Below are 18740 nucleotides of genomic sequence, written 5' to 3'. Positions count from 1 at the left end.
TCCCCTCACAATTCCCAATTTTCCCCCTCACAATTCCCAATTTTCCCCCTCAAAACTCCCGATCCTTTTCCCTCACAATTTCTGATGTTTCCCCCCCTCACAATTCCCAGTTTCTCCTTCGCAATTCCCGATATTTTACCCCTCACAATTCCCTGTATTTTTCCCCTCCAAATTCCCAAATTTTCCCCTTCACAACTCCCGATGTTTCCCCCTTCACCATTCCCGCCGTTTTCCCCTCAAAATTCCCAAGTTTCTCCCTCACAATTCCCGATGTTTCCCCCTCACAATTCCCAAGTTTCTCTTCACAATTTCCGACATTTCCCCCTCACAATTCTCCGTTTCCCCCTCACAGTTCTCCGTTTTCCCCTCACGACTGCCGGTGCTCCCCTCACGATTCCCGCCATTCCCCGCTGCACCCCGCCTGCCCCCCCGCCTCTCCCGGTGCATCCCCGGCGCATTCCCGCTGTTTTCCCCCCCGCATTCCCGGTGTTTTCCCCCCGCATTCCCGCTGTTTTCCCCCCGCATTCCCGCTGTTTTCCCCCCGCATTCCCGCTGTTTTCCCCCCGCATTCCCGCTGTTTTCCCGGTGTTCTCCCGCTGTTTTCCCTCACCATTCCTGGCAGAAGCGGATTCCCACGAAGCCCGGCTCGTACGCGCCGTCCCCGTCCATGGCTGCGCGGACACGCCCCTCTCCGCTTCCTCCCTCATCCCATTGGTCAAACCACCTGTCAATCACTCACTTTCCAGTTTCTCATTGGTCGCCACTCCCTTAGACCCTCATATGCCTTATTTCTATTGGCCAATCCTGTGTGCCCCGCCCATTCTTTATTTTATTGGTCCTTTCACTCTTAGACGCGCCCTACCCGCCTTCTTATTGGCTAAGCTTCTATTTCCCCCACCCTTTCTCTCTTCCTATTGGTCAACCCTCATTTATCCCGCCCTTTATGCGTAATTTTGGGTAATTTTCTATTAGTCCCGCCTTTTCTCGATCGCTATTGGTCAGTTTCTATCACGTGATCGCACCCGCAAGCTCTGATTGGCCGCTCCCTCACCGGTCCCGGCTGTGGCGGCCCGTGAAGGTTCCAGAAGCGGCTCCGGTTCGGGCGGGCCCGGAACCGTTCGGGGCTCCCGGTCCGGGAGAACCGGAGGCTCCCGGAGGCTCCCTGAGGCTCCCGGAGGGGCTCGGGGAGCTGCCGGAGGAGCCTGGGCGTGTCCGGGGCTCCCGGTTCGGTTCCGGTGGGGCGGTACCGGCAGGGCCCGGTCGGTACCGGAGCCATGAACGGCAGCGGGACCGCGCCGGGCCCGGTGTGGCTGGCGGTGAGCAGCTCCCTGAACGCTTTCCGTGCCTGTAAACGCTTCTCGCCTGCGCTCACCATCGCCGAGCTGAAGGTACCGGAGCGGGATAAGGGAGAATGGGACCGGGATAATGGGAGAATGGGACCGGCATAACGGGACCGGGACCGCGATAATGGGAATGGGATTGGGAGAACGGGGATTGGATCGGGATAGTGGGAATGGGACCGGGAGAATGGGAACCAGACCGATAATGGGAACGGGACAGTGGGAATGGGACTGGGACCGGGATAACGGGAACGGAACTGGGATAATGGGAACGGGACCGGGATAACGGGACCGGGATAATGGGGATGGGACCGGGATAACGGGAACGGGACCGGGATAATGGGAATTGGACCAGGATAACGGGAGCAGGATCGGGATAATGGGAATTGGACCGAGATAACGGGAATTGGATTGGGATAATGGGAATGGGATTGGGAGAGCGGGAGAATGGGAGAACGGGAACTGGGACCGGGAGGGTGGGAGTGGGACCGGGGTAATGGGAATGGGGCCGGGATAACGGGAACTGGGCCGGGATAACGAGAACTGGGAGAACGGGAATGGGACTGGGATAACGGGAACTGGGCAGGGATAACGGGACTGGGAGAACGGAATGGGAGAATGGAATGGGACTGGGATAAAGGAACTGGGCAGGGATAACGGGAATGGGGCCGGGATAACGGGAACTGGGAGAACGGGAATGGGGCCGGGATAACGGGAACTGGGCCGGGATAACGGGAACTGGGAGAACGGGAATGGGACTGGGATAACGGGAACTGGGCAGGGATGGTGGGACTGGGAGAACGGGAATGGCACTGGGATAACGGGAACCAGGGCGGTGGGAATGGGACTGGGAGAACGGGAACTGGGCAGGGATGATGGGACTGGGAGAATGGGAACGGGACTGGGATAACGGGAACTGGGCAGGGATAACGGGACTGGGATAACGGGAACCAGGGCAGTGGGAACGGGACTGGGAGAACGGGAACTGGGCAGGGATAACGGGACTGGGAGAATTGGAACTGGGCAGGGATAACGGGAACCAGGGCAGTGGGAACGGGACTGGGATAAAGGAACTGGGCCGGGAGAACGGGAACTGGGCAGGGATAATGGGATTGGGAGGACGGGAATGGGATTGGGATAACGGGAACTGGGCAGGGATAACGGGATTGGGAGAACGGGAATGGGACTGGGATAACGGGACTGGGATAACGGAAATTGGGCTGGGATAACGGGAACCAGGGCAGTGCAAACGGGACTGGGAGAACGGGAATGGGACTGGGAGAACGGGAACTGGGCAGGGATAACGGGACTGGGACTGGAGAACGGGAACTGGGCAGGGATAACGGGATTGGGAGGACGGGAATGGGACTGGGATAACGGGAACCAGGGCAGTGCAAACGGGACTGGGAGAACGGGACTGGGACTGGGATAACGGGAGCTGGGCAGGGATAACGGGATTGGGAAAATGGGAATGGGACTGGGATAACGGGACTGGGACTGGGGTAACGGGAACTGGGCCGGGATAACGGGATTGGGAGGACGGGAATGGGACTGGGATAACGGGACTGGACCGAGATAACGGGAACGGGGCCAGGAGAGCGGGAACGGGACAATGGGAGCAGAAGGGGGGAATGGGAACCAGGAGGGAGGGAATGGGAGGCAGGAACCCCCAAAGCAGGACGGGAAACCCCAAATGCCAAACTGGGACCCCAGCCCCAAACTGGGAACCACAAACTGGGAACCACAAACCACAAACAGAGACCCCAACCCCAAACCAGGAACCCCTGAGTCCCAAACTGGGACCCCAGCCCCAAACTGGGAACCACAAACTGGGAACCACAAACCACAAACCAGTAACCCCCAAATCCCAAACTGGGACCCCAACCCCAAACTGGGAACCCCAAACCCCAAACCAGGAACCCCCAAATCCCAAACTGGGACCCCAGCCCCAAACTGGGAACCACAAACTGGGAACCACAAACCCCAAACAGAGACCCCAACCCCAAACCAGGAACCCCCAAATCCCAAACTGGGACCACTGGGATTCCGCTGTGTCCCCTCCGGTGCAAACTGGGAGTTACTGGGACACTCCCAATGCCACCCCCAGTGTCCCCAGTGTCCCCAATGCCACCCCCAGTGCCATTTCCAGTGTCCCCAATGCCACCCCCAGTGTCCCCAATGTCCCCAATGTCCCCGGCAGTGCCAGCTGGAGCTGGTGGTGGTGTCCCCATGTCCTGCATGGAGCTGGAGCCGGTGACAAACCCTTGGGGACACCAAACTGTGACACCCCCAGTGCCATCTCCAGTGTCCCCAGTGTCCCCCATGTCCCCAATGCCATCTCCAGTGTCCCCCATGTCCCCGGCAGTGCAAGCTGGAGCTGGTGGTGGCTCCCCGGCGTCGTGCATGGAGCTGGAGCTGGTGACAAACCCTTGGGGACACCAAACTGTGACACCCCCAGTGTCACCCCCAGTGCCACCCCCAGTGTCCCCAGTGTCCCCAATGCCACTCTCAGTGTCCCCAATGTCCCCGGCAGTGCCAGCTGGAGCTGGTGGTGGTGTCCCCATGTCCTGCATGGAGCTGGAGCCAGTGACAAACCCTTGGGGACACCAAACTGTGACACCCCCAGTGCCACCCCCAGTGTCCCCAGTGCCACCCCCAGTGTCCCCAATGTCCCCTTTGTCCCCGGCAGTGCAAGCTGGAGCTGGTGGTGGGCTCCCCGGCGTCGTGCATGGAGCTGGAGCCAGTGACAAACCCTTGGGGACACCAAACTGTGACACCCCCAGTGCCATCTCCAGTGTCCCCAGTGCCACCCCAGTGTCCCCAGTGTCCCCAGTGTCCCCAGTGCCACTCTCAGTGTCCCCTTTGTCCCCGGCAGTGCAAGCTGGAGCTGGTGGTGGGCTCCCCGGCGTCGTGCATGGAGCTGGAGCTCTTTGGGGCCGAGGACGAGCCCCTGGGGAGCCTGGACAGCGACGAGGCCCTGCTGGGCTCCTACCCCGTCACCGACGGCTGCCGCCTGCACGTGCGTGTCACCTCCGTGTCACCCGTGTGTCACCTCCGTGTCACCTCTGTGTCACCTCTGTGTCACTGTGTCACCTCTGTGTCACCGTGTGACCTCCCTGTCCCCATGTCCTATCCCTGTCTCCTCATGGTGTCACCGACGGCTGCCGCGTGCACGTGCGTGTCACCTCCGTGTCACCGTGTCACCTCCGTGTGACCTCCCTGTTCCCGTGTCCTATCCCTGTCCCCTCATGGTGTCACCGACGGCTGCCGCGTGCACGTGCGTGTCACCTCTGTGTCACCGTGTCACCTCCGTGTCACCTCCGTGTCACTGTGTCACCTCTGTGTCACCGTGTGACCTCCTTGTCCCCGTGTCCTATCCCTGTCCCCTCATGGTGTCACCGACGGCTGCCACGTGCACGTGCATGTCACCTCCGTGTCACCCGTGTGTCACCTCCGTGTCACCTCCCTGTCCCCTCCCTGTCACCTCCCAGTGTCACCGACGGCTGCCGTGTGCACGTGCGTGTCACCGGGTCACCCCCGTGTCACCGTGTCACCTCTGTGTCCCCTCTGTCCCCTCATGGTGTCACCGACGGCTGCCGCGTGCACGTGCGTGTCACCTCTGTGTCACCTCTGTGTCACCTCTGTGTCACTGTGTCACCTCTGTGTCACCGTGTGACCTCCCTGTCCCCGTGTCCTATCCCTGTCCCCTCATGGTGTCACCGACGGCTGCCGCGTGCACGTGCGTGTCACCTCCGTGTCATCTCTGTGTCACCGTGTCACCTCTGTGTCACCTCTGTGTCACCGTGTCCCCTCCCTGTCCCCTCCCGGTGTCACTGTGTCACCTCCCAGTGTCACCAACGGCTGCCGCGTGCACGTGCGTGTCACCCCTGTGTCACCATGTCACCGTGTCACTTCTGTGTCACCGTGTCCCGTCCCTGTCACCTCCCAGTGTCACCGACGGCTGCCGTGTGCACGTGCGTGTCACCCCTGTGTCATCTCTGTGTCACCTCCGTGTCACCGTGTCCCGTCCCTGTCCTCTCCCGGTGTCACCGTGTGACTGTGTCACCGTGTCCCCTCCCTGTCCCCTCCCGGTGTCACCGACGGTGCCGCGTGCACGTGCGTGTCACCTCCGTGTCCTCTCCCGGTGTCACCGTGTCCCCTTGTGTCCCCTGCCGGTGTCCCCGGGGTGGGGGCGGCACCATTGAGTGACAGTGCCACCCCCGCAGGTGACAGTGCCACCCCCGCAGGTGACAGTGCCACCCCCTAAGTGACAGTGCCACCCCGCAGGTGACAGTGCCACCCCCTAAGTGACAGTGCCACCCCCGCAGGTGACAGTGCCACCCCCGCAGGTGACAATGCCACCCCTTAAGTGACAGTGCCACCCCATAAGTGACAGTGCCACCCCCTAAGTGACAGTGCCACCCCCTAAGTGACAATGCCACCCCTAAGTGACAGTGCCACCCCGCAGGTGACAGTGCCACCCCCTAAGTGACAATGCCACCCCGCAGGTGACAGTGCCACCCCCTAAGTGACAGTGCCACCCCCTAAGTGACAATGCCACCCCTAAGTGACAGTGCCACCCCCTAAGTGACAATGCCACCCCTTAAGTGACAATGCCACCCCGCAGGTGACAATGCCACCCCATAAGTGACAGTGCCACCCCCTAAGTGACAGTGCCACCCCGCAGGTGACAGTGCCACCCCCTAAGTGACAGTGCCACCCCCTAAGTGACAGTGCCACCCCGCAGGTGACAGTGCCACCCCCTAAGTGACAATGCCACCCCCTAAGTGACAGTGCCACCCCGCAGGTGACAATGCCACCCGTAAGTGACAGTGCCACCCCCTAAGTGACAGTGCCACCCCCTAAGTGACAATGCCACCCCCTAAGTGACAGTGCCACCCCCTAAGTGACAGTGCCACCCCCTAAGTGACAATGCCACCCCTTAAGTGACAGTGCCACCCCCTAAGTGACAGTGCCACCCCTTAAGTGACAGTGCCACCCCCTAAGTGACAGTGCCACCCCCTAAGTGACAATGCCACCCCCTAAGTGACAGTGCCACCCCCCAGGTGACAGTGCCACCCCCTAAGTGACAATGCCACCCCCGCAGGTGACAATGCCACCCTGCAGGTGACAGTGCCACCCCTAAGTGACAGTGCCACCCCCTAAGTGACAGTGCCACCCCCTAAGTGACAGTGCCACCCCGCAGGTGACAGTGCCACCCCCTAAGTGACAATGCCACCCCTAAGTGACAGTGCCACCCCGCAGGTGACAGTGCCACCCCCTAAGTGACAGTGCCACCCCTAAGTGACAGTGCCACCCCCTAAGTGACAGTGCCACCCCTGCAGGTGACAATGCCACCCCGCAGGTGACAGTGCCACCCCCTAAGTGACAGTGCCACCCCTAAGTGACAATGCCACCCCCTAAGTGACAGTGCCACCCCTAAGTGACAATGCCACCCCCTAAGTGACAATGCCACCCCGCAGGTGACAATGCCACCCCTTAAGTGACAGTGCCACCCCGCAGGTGACAGACCGCAGCGGGGCGCGGGCCGGGCAGTTCGAGGACGTGTCCCAGGTGGCCAAGTACGAGATGGCCGAGAGCGACTACGACAAGAGGACAGGTGGCACTGGGGACACCGGGGACACCGGGGGGGTGGGGACGTTGGGGGACACTGGGGGCATTGGGGGATTGGGGACATTGGGGGGGTTGGGCACGTTGGGGGACACTGGGGACACTGGGGACAATGGGGACCTTGGGGGGGTTGGGGACGTTGGGGGACACTGGGGGCATTGGGGACACTGGGGGGGTTGGGGACATCAGGGACATTGAGGACATTGGGGGCATTGAGGGTTTGGGGACACTGGGGACATCGGGGACACTGGGGGGGTTGGGGATGTTGGGGGACCCTGGGGGCATTGGGGGACACTGGGGACATTGGGGACCTTGGGGGACAATGGGATATTGGGGACATTGGGGACATTGAGGGCATTGGGGACATTGGGGACAATGGGGACCTTGGGGACAATGGGGAAGTTGGGGACATTGGGGGGACATTGGGGGATTGGGGACATTGGGGACAATGGGGATATTGGGGACAATGGGGACATCGGGGACATTGGGGACACTGGGGACCTTGGGGACAATGGGGAAGTTGAGGACAATGGGGACATTGGGGACAATAGGGACGTTGGAGACAATGGGGAAGTTGGGGACAATGGAGACGTTGGGGACATTGGGGACAATGGGGATATTGGGGACAATGGGGACATTGGGGGACACTGGGGACACTGGGGACACTGGGGACATTGGGGACATTGGGGACACTGGAGGTATTCGGGACATTGGGGACATTGGGGACACTGGGGACATTGGGGACATTGGGGGCAGTGGAGGTGTTGGGGTCATTGAGGGCGTCGAGGACATTGGAAGGGTTGGGGACATTGGGGACGTTGGAGACATTTGGGGACATTGGAGGGGTTGGGGACACTGGGGACGTTGGGGACATTTGGGGACATTGAGAGGATGGTGGGGACATCGGGGACATTGGAGGGGTTGGGGATGTTGAGGACATCGGTGGCATTTGAGATGTTTGGGGACATTGGGGATGTCGAGGACATTGAGGACATTGGGGACAACGGAGGTGTTGGAGATATTGGAGATGTTTGGGGACATCGGGGTTTGGGGACATTGGAGGTGTTGGGGACATTGAGGATGCTGGAAGTGTTGGGGACATTGGGGACATTGGAGATGTTTGGGGACATCGGGGTTTGGGGACATTGGGGACGTTGAAGATGTTTGGGATATTGGGGACATTGAGGGTGTTGGGGACATTGGAGGTGTTGGGGACACTGGGGACATTGAGGGGTTGGGACATTGGGGACATTGGAGCTGTTGGGGACACGATCCAAGGTCACCGAGTCCAAGATGGCCGAGAGCGACTGTGACAAGAGGGCGGCGCATCCCTGTCCCCAAAGTGCCACCCCCGGTGTCCCCTGGGTGTCCCCACAGGGTCCCTGTCCCCAAAGTGCCACCCCTGGGTGTCCCCACAGGGTCCCTGTCCCCAAAGTGCCACCCCCGGTGTCCCCTGGGTGTCCCCACAGGGTCCCTGTCCCCAAAGTGCCACCCCTGGGTGTCCCCTGGGTGTCTCCACAGGGTCCCTGTCCCCAAAGTGCCACCCCCGGTGTCCCCTGGGTGTCCCCACAGGGTCCCTGTCCCCAAAGTGCCACCCCCGGTGTCCCCTGGGTGTCCCCACAGGGTCCCTGTCCCCAAAGTGCCACCCCCGGTGTCCCCTGGGTGTCCCCACAGGGTCCCTGTCCCCAAAGTGCCACCCCTGGGTGTCCCCACAGGGTCCCTGTCCCCAAAGTGCCACCCCCGGTGTCCCCTGGGTGTCCCCACAGGGTCCCTGTCCCCAAAGTGCCACCCCTGGGTGTCCCCTGGGTGTCTCCACAGGGTCCCTGTCCCCAAAGTGCCACCCCCGGTGTCCCCTGGGTGTCCCCACAGGGTCCCTGTCCCCAAAGTGCCACCCCTGGGTGTCCCCTGGGTGTCTCCACAGGGTCCCTGTCCCCAAAGTGCCACCCCTGGGTGTCCCCTGGTGTCCCCTGGGTGTCTCCACAGGGTCCCTGTCCCCAAAGTGCCACCCCTGGGTGTCCCCTGGGTGTCCCCTGGGTGTCCCCACAGGGTCCCTGTCCCCAGAGTGCCACCCCTGGGTGTCCCCTGGGTGTCCCCACAGAGTCCCTGTCCCCAGAGTGCCACCCCTGGGTGTCCCCTGGGTGTCCCCAGGGAGTCCCTGTCCCCAAAGTGCCACCCCTGGTGTCCCCTGGGTGTCCCTGCAGAGTCCCTGTCCCCAAAGTGCCACCCCTGGGTGTCCCCTGGGTGTCCCCACAGGGTCCCTGTCCCCAAAGTGCCACCCCTGATGTCCCCTGGGTGTCCCCACAGGGTCCCTGCGCTCCTGGGGCTGCCGGGACCGGGAATGGGGCTGGGATTGGGATCAGGAATGGGAACAGAACCGGGATCAGGAACGGGACTGGGACTGGGACACGAATGGGACTGGGACACGAACGGGACTGGGGCCATGGTGTCCCCAAAGTGCCACCCCCTGATGTCCCCGCGGTGTCCCTGAGCTCCTGGGGCTGCTGGGACCGGGAATGGGAATGGGATCAGAACCAGGAATGGGATCAGAACCGGGACTGGGACACGAACGGGACTGGGACCACGGTGTCCCCAGAGTGGCACCGCTGATGTCCCCTGGTGTCCCCGCAGAGTCGGTGCGCTCGTTCCTGCGGCAGCGCTCGTGGGGCCGCTGGGACCGGGAATGGGAATGGGAATAGAACCAGGAATGGGATCAGAACCGGGACCGGGATCAGGACCGGGACTGGGACACGAACGGGACTGGGACCATGGTGTCCCCAAAGTGCCACCCCCTGATGTCCCGCGGTGTCCCCGCAGAGTCGGTGCGCTCGTTCCTGCGGCAGCGCTCGTGGAGCCGCTGGGACCGGGAATGGGAATGGGATTGGGATCGGGAATAGGAACAGAACCGGGATCGGGATCAGGACCGGGACTGGGACAGGAACGGGACTGGGACACGAACGGGACTGGGACCAGCGTGTCCCTGTCCCCAAAGTGCCACCGCTGATGTCCCCGTGGTGTCCCCGCAGAGTCCCTGCGCTCCTGGGGCTGCTGGGACCGGGAATGGGACCGGGAATAGGAACAGAACCGGGACCGGGATCAGGACCGGGACTGGGACACGAACGGGACTGGGACCATGGTGTCCCCAGAGTGCCACCCCTGATGTCCCGCGGTGTCCCTGAGCTCCTGGGGCTGCTGGGACCGGGAATGGGAATGGGATCAGAACCAGGAATGGGATCAGAACCGGGACTGGGACACGAACGGGACTGGGACCATGGTGTCCCCAGAGTGGCACCGCTGATGTCCCCTGGTGTCCCCGCAGAGTCGGTGCGCTCGTTCCTGCGGCAGCGCTCGTGGGGCCGCTGGGACCAGGAACAGGAGTGGGAATAGAACCAGGAATGGGATCAGAACCGGGACCGGGACACGAACGGGACTGGGGCCACGGTGTCCCCAGGGTGCCACCCCTGATGTCCCCTGGTGTCCCCGCAGAGTCGGTGCGCTCGTTCCTGCGGCAGCGCTCGTGGGGCCGCTGGGACCGGGAATGGGAATGGGATTGGGATCAGGAATAGGAACAGAACCGGGATCGGGATCAGAACCGGGACTGGGACAGGAACGGGACTGGGACCAGCGTGTCCCTGTCCCCAAAGTGCCACCGCTGATGTCCCGTGGTGTCCCCGCAGAGTCCCTGCGCTCCTGGGGCTGCTGGGACCCGGAACGGGACCAGGAATGGGATCAGAACTGGGAATGGGAGCAGGACCGGGAATGGGATCAGGACCGGGACTGGGACCAGCGTGTGCCCAGAGTGCCACCCCTGATGTCCCCGCGGTGTCCCCGCAGAGTCCCTGGGGCTGCTGGGACCGGGAATGGGAATGGGAATAGAACCAGGAATGGGATCAGAACCGGGAATGGGAACAATACCAGGACTGGGACACGAACGGGACTGGGACCACGGTGTCCCCAGAGTGCCACCCCTGATGTCCCGCGGTGTCCCCGCAGAGTCGGTGCGCTCGTTCCTGCGGCAGCGCTCGTGGGGCCGCTGGGACCGGGAATGGGAATGGGATCAGAACCGGGACCGGGATCAGAACCGGGACTGGGACACGAACGGGACTGGGGCCATGGTGCCCCCAGAGTGGCACCCCTGATGTCCCCTGGTCACTCTGGTGTCCCCGCAGAGTCGGTGCGCTCGTTCCTGCGGCAGCGCTCGTGGGGCCGCTGGGACCAGGAATGGGAATGGGAATAGAACCGGGAATGGGATCAGAACCGGGAATGGGAACAGGACCGGGAATGGGAACAATACCGGGACTGGGACCACGGTGTCCCCAGGGTGCCACCGCTGATGTCCCCTGGTGTCCCCGCAGAGTCGGTGCGCTCGTTCCTGCGGCAGCGCTCGTGGGGCCGCTGGGACGGGCAGCGCGAGCAGGAGCGGCAGCGGCAGCGGGAGCAGCGCCGGGACCGCGAGGCGGCGGCGGCGGCCGCGCTCCCGCTCGGGGCGCGCTGCGAGGTGCGGGTGCCGGGGCAGCCCTGCCGGAGGGGCGCCATCGCCTTCGTGGGTGCGTGTCGCCTCTCGGTCACCTCTTGGTCACCTCTTTGTCACCTCTTTGTCACCTTTTTGTCACCTTTTTTGCGGGTTTTTTGTGGGTTTTTTCACGGTTTTTTTGGTGGTTTTTTTTTCCTCTCTTTCCGCCCAAGGTGAGACGGATTTTAAGCCGGGGATTTGGGTGGGGGTGCGCTACGATGAACCGCTGGGCAAGCACGATGGAAGGTGAGGAGGGGTCCTGGGGGGTTTTGGGGGCTCCTGAATGCGTTTAGGGGGACGTTGGGGGGTCCTGGAGGGGTTTCAGGAGGATTTTGGGGGGTCCTGGAGGGGTTTCAGGAGGATTTGGGGGGTCCTGAAGGGTTTTGGGGGGCATTTTGGGGGGTCCTGAATGGGTTTAGGGGGACGTTGGGGGCTCCTGGAGGGTTTTGGGGACATTTTGGGGGCTCCTGGATGGGTTTCAGGAGGATTTTGGGGGGTCCTGAAGGGTTTTGGGGGCATTTTGGGAGGATTTTGGGGGCTCCTGAATGGGTTTAGGGGGACACTGGGGGCTCCTGGAGGGTTTTGGGGCATTTTGGGGGTCATGGAGGGGTTTCAGGAGGATTTTGGGGGCTCCTGAAGGGTTTTGGGGGGATTTTGGGGGGTCCTGGAGGGGTTTGGGGGGATTTTGGAGGGTCCTGGAGGGGTTTGGGGGGATTTTGGGGGCTCCTAAATGGGTTTAGGGGAACGTTGGGGGGTCCTGGGGGGGTTTGGGGGGATTTTTGGGGGGGTTTTGAGAGGTTCTGGATGGATTTCAGGGGGATTTTGGGATTTTTTGGGCGGTTTTGGGGATTTTGGGGGGATTTAGGGGGTTCTGGAGGAGTCCTGGGGAGAATTTGGGGGGGATTTGGGGCATCCCAGAGGGGTTTTGGGGGATTTTGAGGCTCCTGGAGAAGTTTTGAGCGGTTCTGGAGGGGTTTTGGGGATTCTGAAGGGATTTGGGGCGATCCTGGAGGGCTTTGGGGGGTTCTGGAGGGGTTTGGGGGATCCTGGAGGGGTTTGGGGGAGCCTGGAGGGGTTTGGGGGGATTTGGGGGCGTTTTTGGGATTTTAGGGGGATCCTGGAGGGGTTTTTTGGGGGGTTTTGAGAGGTTCTGGATGGATCTCAGGGGGATTTGGGGGGTTTTGGTGAGTTTTAGGGGGTCCTGGAGGGGTTTTGTGGGGATTTTGAGGCTCCTGGAGAAGTTTTGCGAGGTCCTGGAGGGGTTTGGGGGATTCTGGAGGGGTTTGGGGGGATTTGGGGGCGTTTTTTGGGGATTTTAGGGGATACTGGATGGGTTTTTGGGGGGTTTTGAGAGGTTCTGGATGGATTTCGGGTGAATTTTGGGGGGTTTTGGGGGGGATTTTTGAGGTTTTTGTGGGGGATTTTGGGGGTTTTGGGGGGGATTTTGGGGAGTTTGGGGGGATTTTGGGGTTCTGGAGGAGTCCTGGGGAGAATTTGGGGGGGATTTGGGGCGTCCTGAAGGGATTTTGTGGGGATTTTGGGGCTCCTGGAGAAGTTTTGAGCGGTTCTGGAGGGGTTTTGGGGGATTCTGAAGGGATTTGGGGGGATCCTGGAGGGCTTTGGAAGGGTTTTTTTTTTTTTTTTCTCTCTCTTATCTCTCTCCCTTATCTCCCCTTATCTCTTATCACCTCCCCGCAGCGTGGACGGCCGCCGTTATTTCGAGTGTCCCCCCCAAATTCGGGGCCTTCGTGCGGCCCCAGCACGTCACGGCCGGCGACTTCCCGCCCGAGGACGACGGCCTGGACGAGCTCTGAGGGGAAATTCCCCCAAAATTCCCCAAATTCCCCAAAATTCCCAAAAATCCTGGAGCTTTTCCCGCTTTTTTGGGGAAAAAATGGCAAGAAAATCGCCAAAAAAATGGCCCCAAATTCGCTTTTTTCGTGTCTTTTTTTGGGATAAAAATGAGAATAAAGTTGTAGGGATGATGGGCTGGACGAGCTCTGAGGGGAAAATTCCCGAAAAATTCCCCAAATTCCTGAAAATTCCCAAAAATCCTGGAGCTTTTCCCGCTTTTTTGGGGAAAAAATGGCAAGAAAATCGCCAAAAAAATGGCCCAAAATTCGCTGTTTTCGTGTCTTTTTTAAATTCCCATAATGATCCCAAAACTCCTTCCAGGATTCCAAAAATTCCCAAGATGATCCCAAAATTTCTCTCCAAATTATCCCAAAATTAGCTGAAAATTTCTCACAGAATTCCCCAAATTCTGGCTAAAATTCCCCAAATTCTTCCAAAGTTTCCCCAAAATTCCGGCTGGAATTTCCCCAAATTCCCCCCAGGGGGCGTGGCTTTATTGTGGGCGTGGCTTAATACTCCAGCCAATCAGAGAGCTCCTTGGCTTGGACAAGGAGGCGTGGCCTCCTCTGGCCCCTCCCACAGCCCAAAAAAGGGCAAATTGGCGTTTTGGCGCTGACCAATCAGAGCGCAGGGTTTGGGGGATGATTGACAGCTGGCTCAGCCAATGGGAATCAAGAGGGTGTGGGGAAGGGGCGGGGCCGTGAGCCGCCATTTTGGGTGGGAGGTGTAATGCCAATGGGGCGTGCTCATGAATATTAATGAGGGTTGGGGGCGTGGTCTGGGCGTGGGGAAGGGGAGGCGTCCCAGGGCAATCCCAATTAAATCCCAATTAATTGAATCCCAATTAGACCCCAATTAAACCCCAATTAAATCCAAACCCAATTCCCAATTAAATCGCAATTAATTAAATCCCAATTAAACCCCAATTTTCAAACCCCAAATTCCCAATCAAATCCCAATTCAAACCTAGTCCAATCCCAATTAAATCCCAATTAATTAAATCCCAATCTAATCCCAGTTTTTCCAACCCTAATTCCAAATTAAATCCCAATTAAATCCAAATTAATTCCCAAATAAATCCCAATTAAATACCAAGTTTCCAACCCAGAATTCCCAATTTAAAAATCTAAATTCAATGCCAATTAAATATCAGTTTAATCGAAATTAATTCCTAATTAAATCCCAATTAATTCCTAATTAAATCCCAATTTTCCCATCCCGATTTCCAATTGAAAATCTCAATTAATTCCCAATTAATTCCCAATTAAACCCCAATTTTCCAACCTCAAATTCCCAATTTAACCCCAATTAAATCCCAATAAAACCCGAATAAAATCCCAATTAAATCCCAAATGTATTGCAATTCAATCCAAATTAAACCCCAATTAAATCTAATTAAAAATCCCAATTTCCAACCCCAAAATCCCAATTAATTCCCAATTAAAACCCCCAATTAATTAACCCCCAATTAATCCCCATTTCCCAATAAAAACTCCGCAGCCTCCTCGTTTTATTCTCAATTATTTTCATTTTTTTAATCTTTTTTTTTCCTTTTTTTTCCTCTTTTTTCCATCTTTTTTTCTGCCATTTCCTGGGGCTTTTCCTCATGCATCAAATCCCGAAAAAATTCCGGGAAAAATCCCAAAAATTCCCACAAAATCCCCAAAAAATTCCCCAAAAAATCCAAAAATTTCTGCGAAAATTCCCCCCAAAAAATAAAAAAAATTCTGCAAAAATCCCGATTTTTTTTTTTTTTTAGGATTTTTCACCCCAAAAATCTCCTCAAAATTCCAAATTTTTACAGCAAAAAATTCCGGGAATTTTGGTAAAAATTTTGAATATTTAAAATAATTTTTATTAATTAATAAATTAAGGTGGCTCCAAAATTTAAATTTAATTTAAATTTAAATTGTAATTTTAATTTTTTATCATTTTTTAGGGATTATCCCATAAATAAAAATGGGGAAAAAAACCTAAAATGGAAAATTCGGATTTTTTTTTTAGGGGAAAAACTCCAAAATTTTTACACAAAAAATTTGAATTTTTGTTGCATTTTTTCCCCCAATTTTTTGTATCAAAATCCCCCAAAATTCACCCAAAAATTCCAGGTGAAAAATCAAATTTTTAAGAAAAAAAAATCCAAATTTTGGGGGAAAAATTTTTGAATTTTTTTGTATTTTTTCCACTTTTTTTTTGGGTCAAAATCCCCCAAAAATTCCAGATGAAAAATGTGATTTTTTACAATTTTGGAAGGGGCAAGTTTGGAAATTTTTTCCCAAATTTTTCCACTTTTTTGGGGGTTGAAATTCACCAAAATTCCCCCAAAAATAACAGCTGAAAAATCGGATTTTTCATGGGGAAAAAACGAATTTTTGGGGGAAAAATGAAATTTTGGTTGAAATTTTTTCACTTTTTTTTGGGTCCCAAGTCCCCAAAATTTCCCCAAAAAATTCCAGTGAAAAAAATCAGATTTTTTATGGGAAACAAACCCTTTTTTGTTAAAAAAAAATTAATTTTTTGGGGAAAAAATGAATTGAAAAGCCAGGTTAGAAAAAAAAAATCGAGGTTTTTTTTGAAATAAATATTTTTGGTAAAAAATTTGAATTTTATGAGACAAAATTGACTTGTTTTAGGAAAAAAACCTGAATTTTTTGGGAGATAATCTGAATTTTGGGGGGAAAAAAGTTAATTTTTGGGGGAGAAAGAAATTGATTTTTTGGGGGGGAAACTTTTTTGTAAAAAATTTGAAATTCTGCAGAAATTTTGGGTTTTTTGTGAAAAAATTGAATCATATAGGGGAAAAAATTTGAATTTTTTGCGGAAAAACTTGAATTCTATTGAGAAAAAAAATGAAATTTTGGGGAAAATTTGATTTTTTTGGTGGGGAGAGGGGAAAGCCTGAATTTTTGGGGGAAAAAATCGAATTTTTTTTGTAAAAAATGCCATTTTTTGTGTGACCAAAATTGCGTTTTTTGGGGGGAAAATGTGAATTTTTGCAGAAAAAAAAAAACAACCCTGAATTTTTTTGGGGAAAATCTGATTTTTTAAAAATAAATTGATTTTTTGGGAGGGAAAATTTTGAATTTTTGTGAAGAAAGCCTGAAGTTTTTGTGGAAAAAAAACTGATTTTTTTTTTTTTGCATTTTTCCATATTTTTCCCTAAATCCCAAAATTCCAAATTTGAAACCTTTTTGAATTTTAATTTTTTAATTTTTTCATTTTGAATTTTTAAATTTTTGGGATTTTTCTCTCCTGGGGGCGTCTTAAAGTGCTCGGAGGAGCCGGGAGCTCCCGGTGGTACCTTGGAAATTCCAGCGCCGCCCCCAAAATCCCCAAAATCCCCCCCAAAATTCCAAAATTTTCCCCCAAAATTCCAAAATTTCCCAAAAATTCCAAAATTTTCCCAAAAATTTCAAATTTTCCCCCCAAATTTTCCCAAAATCCCCCAATTTTTTTGGCGGGAAAAGCCCAAATTTGGGGGCTGGGAAGGTCCAAGGCCCCTCCCCCACCCCGGAAGTGCTTTGGGGGCAGAATTTGGGGAATTTTTGGGTGAATTTTGGGGTTTTTTGGGAATTTTTTGGGGAATTTTGGGAATTTTTGGGAATTTTTTTAGGATTTTTGAGGAAATTTTGGGTGTTTTTGGGAATTTTTGGGGTTTTTGGGGTCTGGAGGGCTCTGAGGAGCTTCTGGTGGCCTCAGGTGGTTTCTGGTGGCCTCTGGAGCTCCTGGGGTGGAGCTTGGTGGCCTTGGATGGACCCGGGGCCACCTTGGAGAACCTTGGGTGGACCTTGGATGGACCTTCAACCACCTTGGAGAACCTTGGACGGACCCTGGGGCCACCTTGGATCTCCTGAGATGGACCTGGGGCCACCTTGGAGAACCTTGGGTGGACCTGGGGCCACCTTGGAGAACCTTGGGTGGACCCGGGGCCACCTTGGAGAACCTTGGGTGGACCTGGGGCCACCTTGGATCTCCTGGGATAGACTTTGGAGAACCTTGGATGGACCTTCAACCACCTTGGAGAACCTTGGATGGACCTGGGACCACCTTGGAGAACCCTGAATGGACCCGGGGCCACCTTGGAGAACCTTGGGTGGACCTTGGAGAACCTTGGATGGACCCTGGGGCCACCTTGGAGAACCTTGGATGGACCCGGGGCCACCTTGGAGAACCTTGGATGGACCCTGGGGCCACCTTGGAGCACCCTGGATGGACCTTGGAGCACCTTGGATGGACCTGGGGCCACCTTGGAGAACCTTAGATGGTCCTTCAAGCACCTTGGGCCACCTTGGATGGACCTTGGATGGAGCTTGGGCCACCTTGGGACACATTGGCAGGACCTTCAACCACCTTGGGCCACCTTGGATGGACCTTGGAGCACCTTGGATCTCCTCGGGCCACCCTGGACAACCCCTGGAGCACCTCGGATGGACCTTGGAGCACCTCGGATGGACCTTGGACCACCTTGGATGGACCTTGGACCACCCTGGACAGCGTTGGATGGAGCTCGGTCAGTGCTGGACAACTCCTGGGCCACCCTGGAGCACCTGGAGGGACCCTCAGGCCACCCTGGCCCACCATGGATGACCCTTGGACCTCCTGGAGGGACCCTCAGACCACCTTGGACCACCATGGATGACCCTTGGACCTCCTGGAGGGACCCTCAGGCCACCCTGGCCCACCACGAACGACCCTCAGGCCACGCTGGACAACGCCAGGTGACCCTTGGACAACCTTGGAGCACCCTGAAGGACCTTCAGGCCACCCTGGACCATCTCCAATGACCCTTGGAGCACCCTGAAGGACCTTCAGGCCACCCTTGGACCACCATGGATGACCCTTGGAGCACCCTGAAGGACCTTCAGGCCACCTTGACCCACCCCTGATGACCTCTGGACCACCTTGGACCACCACAAACGACCCTTGGAGCACTCCGGGCCACCTCGGATGACCCTCGGAGCACCTTGGACCACCTTGGATGATCTTCAGACCACCTTGGACCATCCTGGATGACCTTCAGACCACCTTGGACCATCCTGGATGACCTTCAAGCAACCTTGGACAAACTGTTGGCCCACCATGAATGATCCCTGGAGCACCTGGAATGACCCTCAGGCCACCCTGGACCACCTTGGACCACCTTGGATGACCTTGAGACCATGTTGGACCTCCTGGAATGACCCTCAGGCCACCTGGAATGACCCTCAGGCCACCCTGGACCACCCTGGATGACCTTCACACCATGTTGGAGCTCCTGGAATGACCTCAGGCCACGCTGGAGCACTCCAGCCCACCTTGGATGACCCTTGGACCATCTTGGACCATCTTGGACCACCTCCAATGACCCTCAGGCCACTCTGGGCCCACCTTGGATGACCCTTGGACCATCTTGGACCATCTTGGAC

The 18740-nt window shown here is 56.3% G+C and overlaps 2 protein-coding genes and 2 long non-coding RNA genes across 5 annotated transcripts in view; 1 reads left to right on the top strand and 3 right to left on the bottom strand.

The window, feature by feature from the left end:
* Positions 1–669, bottom strand: part of LOC134433136 (striatin-4-like) — a 25998-nt gene extending 25329 nt beyond the window's left edge. The window contains exon 1 of the mRNA XM_063182020.1: positions 611–669. Within this exon, the coding sequence (XP_063038090.1) occupies positions 611–669 (59 nt within the window). The remainder of the gene's footprint in view (positions 1–610) is intronic.
* Positions 670–1025: 356 nt separating this feature from the next.
* TBCB (tubulin folding cofactor B) lies at positions 1026–13409 on the top strand. Its single transcript, XM_063182012.1, is given in 7 exon segments — positions 1026–1388; positions 4216–4359; positions 6864–6960; positions 11324–11515; positions 11655–11727; positions 13180–13207; positions 13209–13409. Coding segments are annotated over 7 exon segments (735 nt in total). The 5' UTR covers positions 1026–1274; the 3' UTR covers positions 13296–13409.
* A 3151-nt stretch (positions 13410–16560) lies between these two features.
* Positions 16561–17545, bottom strand: LOC134433148 (uncharacterized). 2 transcript variants are annotated; one of them, XR_010031497.1, is made up of 3 exons: positions 17456–17506; positions 17290–17372; positions 16561–17122 (listed from the first exon to the last, which is right to left on the bottom strand). It is a non-coding gene; the product is annotated as an uncharacterized LOC134433148 (long non-coding RNA). The 2 variants fall into 2 exon arrangements; XR_010031496.1 differs by having other exon boundaries at positions 17290–17545.
* A 20-nt stretch (positions 17546–17565) lies between these two features.
* LOC134433147 (uncharacterized) lies at positions 17566–18667 on the bottom strand. Its single transcript, XR_010031495.1, has 3 exons — positions 18569–18667; positions 18195–18485; positions 17566–18141 (listed from the first exon to the last, which is right to left on the bottom strand). It is a non-coding gene; the product is annotated as an uncharacterized LOC134433147 (long non-coding RNA).
* Between the last annotated feature and the right edge of the window lie 73 nt (positions 18668–18740).

The sequence above is a fragment of the Melospiza melodia genome, unplaced genomic scaffold (genome assembly GCF_035770615.1).
Source record: "Melospiza melodia melodia isolate bMelMel2 unplaced genomic scaffold, bMelMel2.pri scaffold_140, whole genome shotgun sequence".
Lineage (NCBI taxonomy): Eukaryota > Metazoa > Chordata > Aves > Passeriformes > Passerellidae > Melospiza > Melospiza melodia.
Note: the sequence above shows the minus strand (reverse complement) of the source record. Positions and strands in the feature narration are given on the sequence as shown.